Source organism: Nansenia antarctica, assembly GCF_963989245.1.
Source record: "Nansenia antarctica genome assembly, chromosome: 14".
Classification (NCBI taxonomy): Eukaryota; Metazoa; Chordata; class Actinopteri; order Argentiniformes; family Microstomatidae; genus Nansenia; species Nansenia antarctica.
In genome coordinates this window covers 6,631,738-6,646,035 of record NC_137684.1, presented here as the reverse complement: position 1 = coordinate 6,646,035, position 14,298 = coordinate 6,631,738, and the positions used below count along the sequence as shown (strand labels likewise).

Here is a 14,298-nt window from a genome sequence, read left to right as displayed (position 1 = left end):
CACACAGATAAACAGACGATCACTGTTAATATTCTAAAATCTGTGTGAAAAAACTCACATTTTCATAAAAAAACAAAAATCCAGATCGGAAAATCTGTTAAACGAACGGATGCGGTCGGTCTTCAACCACACAGATAAACAGATGATCACTGTTAATATTCTAAAATCTGTGTGAAAAAAACCTCACATTTTCATAAAAAAAAATCCAGATCCGAAAATCTGTTAAACGAACGGACGTCGGTCTTCAACCACACAGATAAACAGACAATCACTGTTAATATTCTAAAATCTGTGTGAAATCTCTCTCGGGAGAGTTGGTTGATGATGGGTCAACGGACGGTCGGTCGGTCGGAAAAATATTATTATTATTATTATTAAAAAAATATATATATATGATTTATGGTTTTTTTAAATCTTTTTTTTAAAATAAAAAATTATTTCCCGGTCGGAAAATCTGTTGGCCGGACTGACAGTCGATTGTCGGACGGTCTTCAACCACACATATAAACAGACGATCACTGTTAATATTCTAAAATCTGTGTGAAAAAAACCCTCACATTTTCATTTAAAAAAAAAAATCCGGATCGGAAAATCTATTAAACGGTCTTCAACCACGCAGATAAACAGACAATCACTGTTAATATTCTAAAATCTGTGTGAAATCTCTCTCGGGAGAGTTGGTTGATGATGGGTCAACGGACGGTCGGTCGGCCGGAAAATTATTATTATTATTATTATTAAAAAATATATATTATTATGATTTATGGTTTTTTAAAATCTTTTTTTTTAAATACAAAATTATTTCCCGGTGGGAAAATCTGTTGGCCGGACTGACAGTCGATTGTCGGACGGTCTTCAACCACACAGATAAACAGACGATCACTGTTAATATTCTAAAATCTGTGTGAAAAAACCCCTCACATTTTCATTAAAAAAAAAAATCCGGATCGGAAAATCTGTTAAACGGTCTTCAACCACACAGATAAACAGACGATCACTGTTAATATTCTAAAATCTGTGTGAAAAAAACTCACATTTTCATAAAAAAAAAAAAATCCAGATCGGAAAATCTGTTAAACGAACGGATGCGGTCGGTCTTCAACCACACAGATAAACAGATGATCACTGTTAATATTCTAAAATCTGTGTGAAAAAAACCTCACATTTTCATAAAAAAAAATCCAGATCGGAAAATCTATTAAACGGTCTTCAACCACGCAGATAAACAGACAATCACTGTTAATATTCTAAAATCTGTGTGAAATCTCTCTCGGGAGAGTTGGTTGATGATGGGTCAACGGACGGTCGGTCGGCCGGAAAATTATTATTATTATTATTATTAAAAAAAATATATTATTATGATTTATGGTTTTTTAAAATCTTTTTTTTAAAATAAAAAATTATTTCCCGGTGGGAAAATCTGTTGGCCGGACTGACAGTCGATTGTCGGACGGTCTTCAACCACACAGATAAACAGACGATCACTGTTAATATTCTAAAATCTGTGTGAAAAAAACCCTCACATTTTCATAAAAAAAAAAAATCCGGATCGGAAAATCTGTTAAACGGTCTTCAACCACACAGATAAACAGACGATCACTGTTAATATTCTAAAATCTGTGTGAAAAAAACTCACATTTTCATAAAAAAAAAAAAATCCAGATCGGAAAATCTGTTAAACGAACGGATGCGGTCGGTCTTCAACCACACAGATAAACAGACAATCACTGTTAATATTCTAAAATCTGTGTGAAATCTCTCTCGGGAGAGTTGGTTGATGATGGGTCAACGGACGGTCGGTCGGTCGGAAAAATATTATTATTATTATTATTAAAAAAATATATATATATGATTTATGGTTTTTTTAAATCTTTTTTTTAAAATAAAAAATTATTTCCCGGTCGGAAAATCTGTTGGCCGGACTGACAGTCGATTGTCGGACGGTCTTCAACCACACATATAAACAGACGATCACTGTTAATATTCTAAAATCTGTGTGAAAAAAACCCTCACATTTTCATTTAAAAAAAAAAATCCGGATCGGAAAATCTATTAAACGGTCTTCAACCACGCAGATAAACAGACAATCACTGTTAATATTCTAAAATCTGTGTGAAATCTCTCTCGGGAGAGTTGGTTGATGATGGGTCAACGGACGGTCGGTCGGCCGGAAAATTATTATTATTATTATTATTAAAAAAAATATATTATTATGATTTATGGTTTTTTAAAATCTTTTTTTTAAAATAAAAAATTATTTCCCGGTGGGAAAATCTGTTGGCCGGACTGACAGTCGATTGTCGGACGGTCTTCAACCACACAGATAAACAGACGATCACTGTTAATATTCTAAAATCTGTGTGAAAAAAACCCTCACATTTTCATAAAAAAAAAAAATCCGGATCGGAAAATCTGTTAAACGGTCTTCAACCACACAGATAAACAGACGATCACTGTTAATATTCTAAAATCTGTGTGAAAAAAACTCACATTTTCATAAAAAAAAAAAAATCCAGATCGGAAAATCTGTTAAACGAACGGATGCGGTCGGTCTTCAACCACACAGATAAACAGATGATCACTGTTAATATTCTAAAATCTGTGTGAAAAAAACCTCACATTTTCATAAAAAAAAATCCAGATCTGAAAATCTGTTAAACGAACGGACGTCGGTCTTCAACCACAGAGATAAACAGACAATCACTGTTAATATTCTAAAATCTGTGTGAAATCTCTCTCGGGAGAGTTGGTTGATGATGGGTCAACGGACGGACGGTCGGTCGGCCGGAAAAATATTATTATTATTATTATAAAAATATATATGATTTATGGTTTTTTTAAATCTTTTTTTTAAAATAAAAAATAATTTCCCGGTCGGAAAATCTGTTGGCCGGACTGACAGTCGATTGTCGGACGGTCTTCAACCACACAGATAAACAGACGATCACTGTTAATATTCTAAAATCTGTGTGAAAAAAACCCTCACATTTTCATAAAAAAAAAAAAATACGGATCGGAAAATCTGTTAAACGGTCTTCAACCACACAGATAAACAGACGATCACTGTTAATATTCTAAAATCTGTGTGAAAAAAACCTCACATTTTCATAAAAAAAAATCCAGATCCGAAAATCTGTTAAACGAACGGACGTCGGTCTTCAACCACACAGATAAACAGACAATCACTGTTAATATTCTAAAATCTGTGTGAAATCTCTCTCGGGAGAGTTGGTTGATGATGGGTCAACGGACGGTCGGTCGGTCGGAAAAATATTATTATTATTATTATTAAAATATATATATATATTATGATTTATGGTTTTTTAAAATCTTTAAAAAAAAAAAAAATCCCGGTCGGAAAATCTGTTGGCTGGACTGACAGTCGATGGACAGACGGTCTTCAACCACACAGATAAACAGACAATCACTGTTGATATTCTAAAATCTGTGTGAAAAAAAACTCACATTTTCATAAAAAAGACAGACTAATATTATAAAATGTGTGAAATCTCTCGTTTTTAAAAAAATCAAAACTAAAAATGTAATGAAATATTTTTTGTTGTAAAAAAACATTTAAAAGGAAAAAAATGTATTATGATTTATTTTTGTTATGTTATATTTTTGTTATTTTTGTCTATCTGTTTCGTCCGGACAAACAGACAATTTTTAAAAATAATGATAATTTCCCGATCGGAATATCTGTTTCGTCCGGACGGACAGACGGTCGATAGTTGGTCGGTCTTCAACCACACAGATAAACAGACAATCACTGTTAATATTATAACATCTTACAGTGAATCTGAAAAGATTTTATAATATTAACAGTGATTGTCTGTTTATCTGTGTGGTTGATGACGGACAGATAGACACACCGTCCGTCCGCCCAGTATATCACTGTCATTGTGAAATGCTGTTTTCCATAGACCGGGCCTCCGGATGTATAGAGCCACTTGTGTGATTGATTGGTTGGTGACAGTATGCTTGTAGAAAGGTAGATGAAGGGCTGACAGTATGCTTGTAGAAAGGTAGATGAAGGGCTGACAGTATGCTTGTAGAAAGGTAGATGAAGGGCTGACAGTATGCTTGTAGAAAGGTAGATGTAGGGCTGACATCATTACTCCCTCTGGGGGGGGGGGGGGACAGAGACAGTTTACTGACAGTATGCTTGTAGAAAGGTAGATGAAGGGCTGACATCATTACTCCCTCTGGGGGGGGGGGACAGAGACAGTTTACTGACAGTATGCTTGTAGAAAGGTAGATGAAGGGCTGACATCATTACTCCCTCTGGGGGGGGGGGGGGACAGAGACAGTTTACTGACAGTATGCTTGTAGAAAGGTAGATGAAGGGCTGACATCATTACTCCCTCTGAAAGTCCTTGACTGTTGTCAGTGACAGAGATGGGCTTTGACGTGTGTGAGTTTTTCCACATAAGTCACTTCCTGATGACAAAGCCTCCTAAGTGATGTCATGCTGTGATGTCAAATAAGCGGTCCTCAGTGAGCAATCTAGTTGGATGTTTATATAAACATGAGCATGTTAAAATAATAATTATTATTTTATTTCTTTCTCTTGTAGTTTTACCAGATGGTGAGATGGTGAGTAATGGAGTATTTTCATAATGCACCATTTCAGAATGTCATTTAGGGCTGTGCAGTAAAAATCCATACAGCGGATTATCACAATATCAATAATCAATGCTTTTGGTCTATTTCTTCTGTATAATAATCAATAATTGATGCTATACATACTGTACAGACTAACACTGTGGTACACACGATGCAGTAGGATATTTCACGTTGACGTTTTAAATGTTTAGTAAATATGAGTATCGCATATGTATTATGTTGTGCTTGCCAATACCCAACCCTAATGTAGTTCGTCATACTGTGAAGTCCTTGCCAATACCCAGCCCTCGTGTAGTTTGTCAAAGTCAAGTTTATTTATATAGCACATGTTCATACAAGCAAATGTAGCACACAGTGCTTTACAGGATAAAGAAAGGTAAATAAAAACATGGTTCAATTAAAACCAGACACACAAAACAAGAAAAACTAAGCAAGACAGATAATGTATGAAAAGGAGAATTAAAAAGTTGAAGAGAAACAGAGCAAAGTTGTTAAGATCAAGAAGGTTTAATGATGACATGTATGATACCATTGACGATGGCTGACAGTCTGAACCTGCTCCTGTTCCCCCCCTGCAGGATGAAGACTCTGAGTTCACCCTAGCCACAGACTTTGAGATCGGTCACTTCTTCCGTGAGAGGATAGTTCCCAGGGCCGTGCTCTACTTCACTGGAGAGGCCCTGGAGGATGACGAGAGCGTGAGTGTTGCACACTCACCCATACAGTCACACACACACACACACACACACACACACACACACACACACTCACCCACCCATACAGTCACACACATACACACACACACACACAGTCATACGCATACACACACACACACCATCACCATCTAAGGAAAACAAAGAGAAAATTCTATGTAGAACTTAGTCATTCTTAAAAAAACTATTTTAGGTTAAGGAGAACACACAGTGGGGAGCTTTGGTGGTGTAGCTCACTAAGGCGTCTGCCATGTAACCGCAGGGTCCCCGGTTCGATTCTGGCCGTCGACATATCCTGCATGTCATCCCTCCTCTCTCACCCATCCTTTCTGTCAATCTCTCCTGTCTATCCCAATAAAGCAGAAATGGCCTAAAAACAGAAAAGGTGAATACACAGAGCTCCAACACCTAGTGCCTGTTTGAACACCGGTCAGGGTTGGTTAGGAGGTTGTTACAGTTGACGTGTCACTCACTGATCTCCTCTTGTCTTTGCAGTTTGATGAGGAGGAGCTGGAGGAGGGTGATGAAGAGGTAAGTGTGTCTGTCTGTCTCTCTGTCTCTTCTCTTCTGTCTGTCTGTCTGGGTGGGTGGGGGCTTTAATTGTGCATTATACGGTTCTATGAGTGTCTCACCCTTCTCTCTGTGTTTCAGGAGCAGGATGAAGATGGTGATGACGATGACGAGGGAGACTTTGATCCTAAGGTCAGTGTTGATGCAGTGTGTGCTTTTTAACAGTTTGGTTTGGTGTGTTTCCAATAGTGTGTGTACACGTGCGTGTGTTCAGCTATTAGCCTTGTCTAACTTGAGCGTGTGACACCATGAGAACACGTCATGTGGAAGGCCTCCAACTCTCACTGCAAGCTGCTGCTCAGTACCGCCAGTCATGTTGTACAGTGTTTCCCCTACCATTGCCTTGGGGGGGCGGGCCGCCCCCCCAACCGAACCCCCCGCCCCCCCAAGAAAGAGGAATTATTACGGACGTAGACAAGCGTCAAACATAGACAAGTAGGCTAAAATATCCGCTTTTTTAAACGCACCCAACCCGAATTTGGCGAGTGGCAAGCCCATGGGCTCGTTGGTAACGTTAGTCCGCCAGTAGTCTCGCATAGCCAAACCTATCTCCACACTTCGCTTCGCGCTGGACACACTCGCACACTCGCGTACAAGATCGTGCGTGAGTGTGCGCGCGACGCGAGATAGTTTTTGCAGGGTGAGATGTCTGCTGATGAAAGTAAGCAAGTTGAAACGTTATCAAATATAATTGCTGAGTGTTCTAACAGAGCAAGTTGGTTCAAATTGGTCGTTATTATTGTGACTAGAAAGTGTCTGATTATAGTTCCATGGTATGTAAAATAGTGTCAAAGAACTAGCAAGCTAACTAGCAGGTGAGGAGATGAGCTAGTCACTAGCACACATGCCAGCTAAAGAGCTAACTGGATGCACTTTATTATTTTACTTAAAGTAGATATACTATCTTTCTTATTCTGCTAGAATTGGGCTTTATGGTAATACCATTATGGCATATTTACAGTACATTACACAGTGGATTGAAGCATTGGAAATGTCTGTTTTTATAGTTGGACATACGCTTGGACATACGCTTTTTTTTTCAGGTGAGAGAGTAAAGTCAAAATGACATTATCTGACTGCATTGCCCACAGCAATCCAATATTCAATTATAATTATGTTATGAATAGGGATGCACGATATGCATTTTTTCCGACCGATACTGATACCGATGTTTACCCGCTTCTCGTGGCCGATAACCGATATGAGAACCGATATAAAAAAATAAAATAAAAATCCTAGCACCAGGGGAGCCCCCCCATCCCAAATTTCGTTGTTTGGTACCTGTACTGTATCAATGACAATAAAGACCATTCAGATATAATTTCACAGTTGATAACCTGTAGTTCATGCACACCTGAAGGTAAGAAAGGCTATGTAGTGAGCAAAGATTGATGATTTAATATTCCATAGTGATCTCACCAAATCTAACTTACATCACTATTGTTAACACAACAAAGAGAACACTTCTGACTCTTCAAATGTTCATTTATTATTTCCTCTAACAAACAGAATCTGTTATAGACAGTGCACAATGCTTTTTTTAGCCAAGATCTGGCCTCCTTTTATGAAAACAAAAAAGGCTCACCTAAGAGTAATTTATTACCGCGGATGGCTGTCGCAGTATGCGAACCGGAGAACTCCTGCGCATGCAGCAGTGTCTTCATATTGAAGTCCTCATCCAGCCACTGGGCCGTCAAACTAAGCATACTGACTGGACTAACGTCAGAAGTCCATATGTCCGTGGTAAAACTTATCTGGCTTACGCTAGTATCGATCAGACTATGGATGTGTGTGGCGACTGTATCATACATAGCAGGCAGGCACACGTCTGCAAAATAGCGGCGACTTGGGAGTGTATACCGGGGCTCTAAATGTGAAATTAGCTGGCGAAATCCTTTATCTTCTACTACAGAGAAAGGCTGGTCGTCGAGGGCCATCAACTCCATTATTTTTTCATTGATTGCTTGAGCTGTCTCGAGTGAACTTTCTGCAGTTTTCAAATGCGTGTTCAATAGGCACAGCAGCTTTTTTTTTCGCGGCTAGGCTACCTTGTTCTGCTATTACTAGTGCTTGATATTCCTTCCATACAGCGTGCTTGCAATGGTGAATCTTAAGGTGACTTATGAGATTCGTTGTGTTGTAACTCGTAGACCTTTGCCCACCTCTCCGAACTTTTGTCGAACATGTATTGCAAATTGCAAACGCACTATCTGCCTCAGAAACTGTGAAGAATGTCCACACCGGGGAAGCCATGTTTCGCTCTCGTCTCGTCTATACACTGCGTGCCTGTACGCAGGCGCAGCAGCATGAGCGCGGAAACCGGAAGCAGAAATATTTCCGGCTTCATATTATCGGCTCTATATCGGCTACAATTTTATAAAACCGATAAATACCGATAAACATTAATTTCCCATTATCGGGCCGATAAATATCGGTGCATCCCTAGTTATGAATTGATATGGATCAATTTATACCTCTTATTAGATTATAAATACTCTGGTTGTTATGTTTGCCTTTTGGTTGACAGCAAAAGAGGGAGAGAGGAGGATAGAGAGGGAGAGAAGGAAAGAGAGCAGGATGGTGCACCAGAGAGAGAGCGCAAGAACCAGGTGAGAAAGTGGACAGGTAGTCAAGACCACATACAGTAAGTAAGTAGCCTTGAGAACCGATGGTTCTCCAGCCTAATGGCCCATAGGGCAGGAGCCTATCTCCTGTTTCCGTAGCGTGAGGCGGCTTAATGTACAAGTTAGTACACCCCCTGGACATGACGCTGGTATGTCGCAGGGTCTTACCCCCTGGTGGGGGGGGTGTCCATGCCACGGTCCATGCCACCCCCCTAAGGCAGCAAACCTAGGGGAAACACTGTTGTATATTCACCCCTTCACCCAAAACCTTCTCTGCCTGTTATGTCCAAGGCTCATTTAGTTTACTCTAAATAGTCCTTGCCCCCCCATCCCTACTTGCAGTTGAGACTGGATAACAAAGGGATAAATGAGCACCAAACCTGACCAGCAGCAGTCCTCATGGGAGTTACTGGCCATGCCACAATGTCTTTGCATGTCGGACACCTCGAGTCCAGATACCTTCAAGTCAGTGGAGGTTGAACGTCGAAGGGCTGGATCATTGTAACGAATAAGGAATGGTGTCAAACAAGTGTGTGTAGTGACGGACAGCCCTGCAGTCCATCAGGACTGCTGCCGCAAGGCAGGGGCCTCATTCAGGACGCTGCAGCACACTCAGGCTGCGTTCGTACATTCGCTCTGAGAGTGCTGGAGCGCACACTGGATTCAACGTCATAAAGGGTCCAAGTAATTTGGTTGGACAAGAGGCATTCACATGAGTGCTGATCAGATTTCCAGAACGTGAATTTAAGAACGCAGCCATGGTCACTGTCTAGAATCTCCTGTTGTATAGAATAGTGGTTCTTGACGGGTCTGTTTGTGACATTTCTACCTGAATAAACCCATGAAGTGTACCATTAAACCTGTGTTGATTGATGTTGTCTCTTCCCTCCCTTGTACCCCTCCATTGCAGGCATAACCAATCAATCATTCTCACCCCATGCATTTCTAGGTAAGGGAGAAATAAGGATGGCACTGCGTTTTTGTTTTCTGGCTTTTTTGGCTCACCTCTCTCTCTCTTGCTGGCTCGCTCGTCCGCGCTCTCAACTCTCACTCCATCCTCTCTTCTCCTTGTACTCTTTACCAGGTGTCTATCTTTAACTCCCACCCCTGACAAGTCGGTCAGAAAACACACCTCGAAACACACTCTCTCTCCCTTTCCTCTCTCCCTTTCCTCTCTCGCCCCGTACACGCCTTTCTTTTCCTTACTTAGTCGACCCAGGTGTCAGTTTAACCTCCTCTCCTGACTTCCAAGCCAGACTCCCCAGCACCTCTATATCTCACACTGCGTCTCGCCCCCTCTATCTCCTCCCTCCATCTCCTCCCTCCATCTCCTCCCTCTATCTCCTCCCTCCATCTCCTCCCTCCATCTCCCTGTCACCTCGTGGCTCCTCCTTTTCATCCCTTCTTTTTAGCTCCCGCTAGCTAAATTAGCTGACCTCTGACCTCTGTCTTCTTCAGCCTCATCCACTCCCTCACTCCTCCGCCGTCTTTCGTCACACACCCCCCTCTCTCTCTCTCATCCCCCTTTCTTTTTCTTTCTCCCCTCCAGAAAGATGAGCCCCAGCCTGCCGAGTGCAAACAGCAGTAACCGTGGTGACCAGGGGAGCTTGGCCGGAGGCCTGCTGCCCGTCAAATCTGTCCTCATCCAATCAGCAGGCCTTCCTGCCCCTGCAGGCTCCGCCCCTTATGAACTCTCATACAAACCGCAATAGAACGCAACCAAACAGTGTTTTTACATGCATGACCTTTGACTTCTGTCCTGTCCCCCATTTTAATTAAAACATTTTGTTTGGCCTAATTCATACTCAGAAAAACAGAAGTGACCTGGACTCTTAAACAATTCACCATGGCAACGTAGAGTACGAGTCTACTACTTCACAGTAGGTGACTACTGCAAAGAACCTCCAAATATTCTGAATTTAGATACCGGCGTGAATGGAAATGCATCACCACTTTAGTTTTCATGGAAAATCAGTTACTCAGGGTTTTTTAATGCCAATAAGATAAGTGTTAGTTTAACCAGGAAACTGCTGGACAAGTTTGACGTAACGTCACTGCGGTTGCTGAAGTTATTTTTCTCCTTTCTATGTTATGGTGTTTTTATTAGACACACAATGTATCATTCTGAATTCGTTTTTTTTTTTTTTTTTTTTTCATATTCATTGTCATGTCATTGGACTATTTATTCTGGTCTCATGCAGCTGTACGAAGTGGTGCATTATGGAAAAGCATTTTCAGGCCCGCCCACAATAGTGAAGACCCATTGTCATCGGCCTATAGCAGCAAACTCAAGATCTCATCCCAGGCTTCGCAGATTTACGAAATGTGTATACTGCCAAATTGTATTTTTTAATATGTGAAATGATTTCAAGCGTTTCAAGAATTTCTTTCAATACTACTGCTTTGACTGCCCGTATGTGTAGGGCCTAACTACAACATGAATAAGTCAACTAACTACTACTTCATGTGGAAGCACAACTCGTACTGTAGTTGTTATAACATTGTTCTAAGGTCATGTGGGACCCTGGGGTGCAGATGTGCTACCAGTCTGTCTGTCTCCCTCATTGTTGTGATCAGCCATGTTGGTGGAGGTTGGAACTGGACCAGTCCCCTGCTGTACCCCTCGGCCACGCCTGGTTCTCAAGGGGAGGGTATATGGGTCACAGACTTGGTTTAGGAGTGAACCAGAGAACATCAGAGGTGTTGTGGCAGTTTTATGCATCCGTTGTAAACGGTTGCCATCCCAGCAGGAAGCCAAAAAATCCACCTCATTCTGCTTAACATTGTTTTGACCGTATTCTTCCTAACACATACTTTAGTAAAAAGCAAAAACATTTAAGTATCTCAGAATATTTCCCATGTTTGTCTACTATAGAATGTCTCCCCCCCCCCCTACATGTTGCCCATGTACTTTGTCTCAGAAACGTGGATGTTGGTCGGTCGGTCGGTCCTGTGGTCATCGTTGCCTGGTAACAGTGGTCATAGATATGATGGTGTGAAATGCACATTTTCCCTTTTTAAATAAAGATTGTATGTCTCGTTTTTGAACGTTAAAAAGAAAAGATCTCTCCAAGCCACGGTGACATTTTCAACCCCCCCCCATCCCCTAATTGGACCGTGTGCTAGCAATGGCCTTATCTGGTTCCTCACAATTTGTTACTTGCGCAATGTTCTTTTCAATTTGTACAGAATTAGTTAAGATATTCTATTAAAGTTGTGCAACATGAGACTGTTCCTTAGTTTCCGTCTTCATTCTTTTGTCAACGTGTGTGCGTGCACGATAGCATATGATAAAATAATCCTATAAAATCCCTTGCCACAGCATAATTACACAATGTGTAATACACATACAAGTTTTTGCCAATGAAAAATTTAAAAAACTGGCCACGTGCAGGAACTTTTCTGGCCTTACTGTCATTGGCTGTATGTGGCTGAGGAGCGTTTAGAAGGACTAGTTACAACTTACTGTCATTGGCTGTATGTGGCTGAGGAGCGTTTAGAAGGACTAGTTACAACTTACTTGTGTTGACATGAGAGCAGAAGAATTGGCCTAATTTCTCCCTCACAACCAGTAAGGGTTGGCAGACAGAACGGTATCTAGGCAGACACAGAACGGTATCTAGGCATGAGGAATTAGATGAGCGTCTGCCAAACATCAGGCAAGACATCGGGAATTCCAGGAATCTTCATATGTTGATTGGCAGATAGGGAAGGCATGAAAGGTCCTCTGTGAGATCTCACTAATGCATTCTGGGAGATAATGGGTGAGTGCTCTAAGAGGTCTCAAGATGGGACGGTGACGTGTGTATCCTAGCAACCCAGATTTTCTACAAAGTGAGGACAGGTACTCCTTGTGCTATCTTCTTGTCTATAAACACCTACAAGTGTGTGTTCATGATGTTGGTGTGTGTGTGTTCATAAAAACAGGGATGGAATTGTGACAAAAATAGTGCCAGAACATGAGCAATATAAATCTGGTTCTAATCATCACCAAGGGAGCAGCCATCGTCAACAGACTTCTGCATTGTTGGGAATGGAAGAGAGAGAGAGGGGGGGGGGGGGGGGGTGTTGTTGTTGTTGTTCTGATGGGAAGGAGTGGGGAATATTACATTCCGACCCCTCAGTCCTCCATGGCCAACTAACCACAAGCTGAAGACTCCAGCCCCTTACAGTAACACACACACACACTCTGTAGGGTTTGACCTACACCAAGGTTATGAACAAGGCCCTATTGATGCTGCGGCAGCCATGTGGGGGACTGGTGAAAGATAGGCAGTAACAAGGAGAGGGATTGTGTCGGAGGGCACTAATACAGTCCAGTCAGTAACCAGGCAGTCAACCAGGCAGGGAAGTGGAGGACTGCACAGCCTGGGGATTGTGGCACTGCTCCGACACTTTCCCGCAACGCGAGCAGCGTTGAAATACAGAAGTAGTCTAAAGGGTGTGAGCTTGCGAGGTGGGAGGGAGAGACACTTTGCTGAAGCAACGGCGCAAAACACGTTAGAGGTGTTTTATGTTTTTATGAGAAGCGTATTCGGGAGGAAACTGTGGCATGACAAGTTAGACCGTGGCGGGCTGCACTAGAAGTACTTCTGTACGTACAGTATTTTGTCCAGCGAGTGAATGGGGGAGGAGGGTATTGAGACCAGTGATCATTTAGCAGGCTTTTTAGTCGTTTAGTCTTGGTCTTTGGACGAAGATGCACACTGGATTTGGTAATTTTTAACATTTAGTAATTTATGTCCTTCTTGGTTTCGGTCTAGTTTTGGTTGACGAAGACTGAAGGCATTTTGGTGTGGTTTTGGTCTACAAAAACATTTTAGTCAAGTCTTCGTCGATGACTAGGGTTAGACTAAAATGTTGAGTTTTTGTGGGTTGAAACTGCACTGTTGTTTTCAGTTTTCGGGAAACTGGAATTGAACTAAGTATGGAGGTGACTGGGTGTGACTAGAACTGGTGTGCATCTTCGTCTAAAGACTAAGTGACAAAAAAGCCTGGCAAAATGAAGGTTGATTGAGGCTGGTCTGAGATGTGTTTAGCCAGCTGGCCCCTCACCAGAGCACGGCTCGCTCAGTCCTGAGGAAAGACAAGAGAGAGACACTAGAGAGAAGAAACACGAAACACTGTGGTGACGTTGTTATCTGACCCCTGACCTCTGACCTTCCCACACCGGAGAGCGTTCCACTAACGCCTCCTCAGATGCACTGGTTTGATGAGGTGTCAGGTCAGAAGGATCTTTCTCTCTCCCTCCCTCTCTCCATTTCTCTCTCTCTCTCTCTCTCTGTATTTGTTTTGAGCAACAGCGGAAATAACTAAACAGTGCCGCAAGAGGAAGCCTCTTTGTGGTCAGGTGTGTGTGTGGGTGGGTCTATTTGTTTTGGGCAACAGCGGAATTGAGTTAACAATCATACATAAAGTGCATAAAGGAGTCAGTGTGTGTTTGCCTGTGGTCAAGTGGTGTATCTGGTGTGTGTGTGTGTGTGTGGGGGTGTGCGTGCGTGCGCGCGTGTGAGTGTGAGTGTGTGTGTGAGGGAGCAGCGCAGCCTTGCCTTAAGGAGTGTCCGCAGGTCATACATTTCAGGATTGTGAGGTCACTTCAGCCACAGAGCCGACGCTGGGCGTTGGCACGAACACAATCCTGTGGTCTGTTACACACGGCCCCCCCCCCCTCCTGGTCTGTTACACACACCGCCCCCCCCCCCCCCCCTCCTGGTCTGTTACACCCCCCCCCCCCCCCTCCCTGGACGTCAAGCCTCAACACCAGT

The 14,298-nt window shown here is 42.2% G+C and overlaps 1 protein-coding gene across 2 annotated transcripts in view; it reads left to right on the top strand.

The window, feature by feature from the left end:
• Positions 1–11,761, top strand: part of nap1l4a (nucleosome assembly protein 1-like 4a) — a 35,357-nt gene extending 23,596 nt beyond the window's left edge. Inside the window, exons 10-15 of one of the 2 annotated variants that reach the window (XM_080545358.1) lie at positions 4,577–4,596; positions 5,205–5,324; positions 5,835–5,870; positions 5,991–6,041; positions 9,444–9,482; positions 10,083–11,761. In XM_080545358.1, the coding sequence (XP_080401484.1) occupies positions 4,577–4,596; positions 5,205–5,324; positions 5,835–5,870; positions 5,991–6,041; positions 9,444–9,449 (233 nt within the window). In that variant the 3' untranslated portion in view covers positions 9,450–9,482; positions 10,083–11,761. The remainder of the gene's footprint in view (positions 1–4,576; positions 4,597–5,204; positions 5,325–5,834; positions 5,871–5,990; positions 6,042–9,443; positions 9,483–10,082) is intronic. The other variant, XM_080545357.1, reaches the window with a different exon arrangement.
• The last annotated feature ends 2,537 nt before the right edge of the window (positions 11,762–14,298 follow it).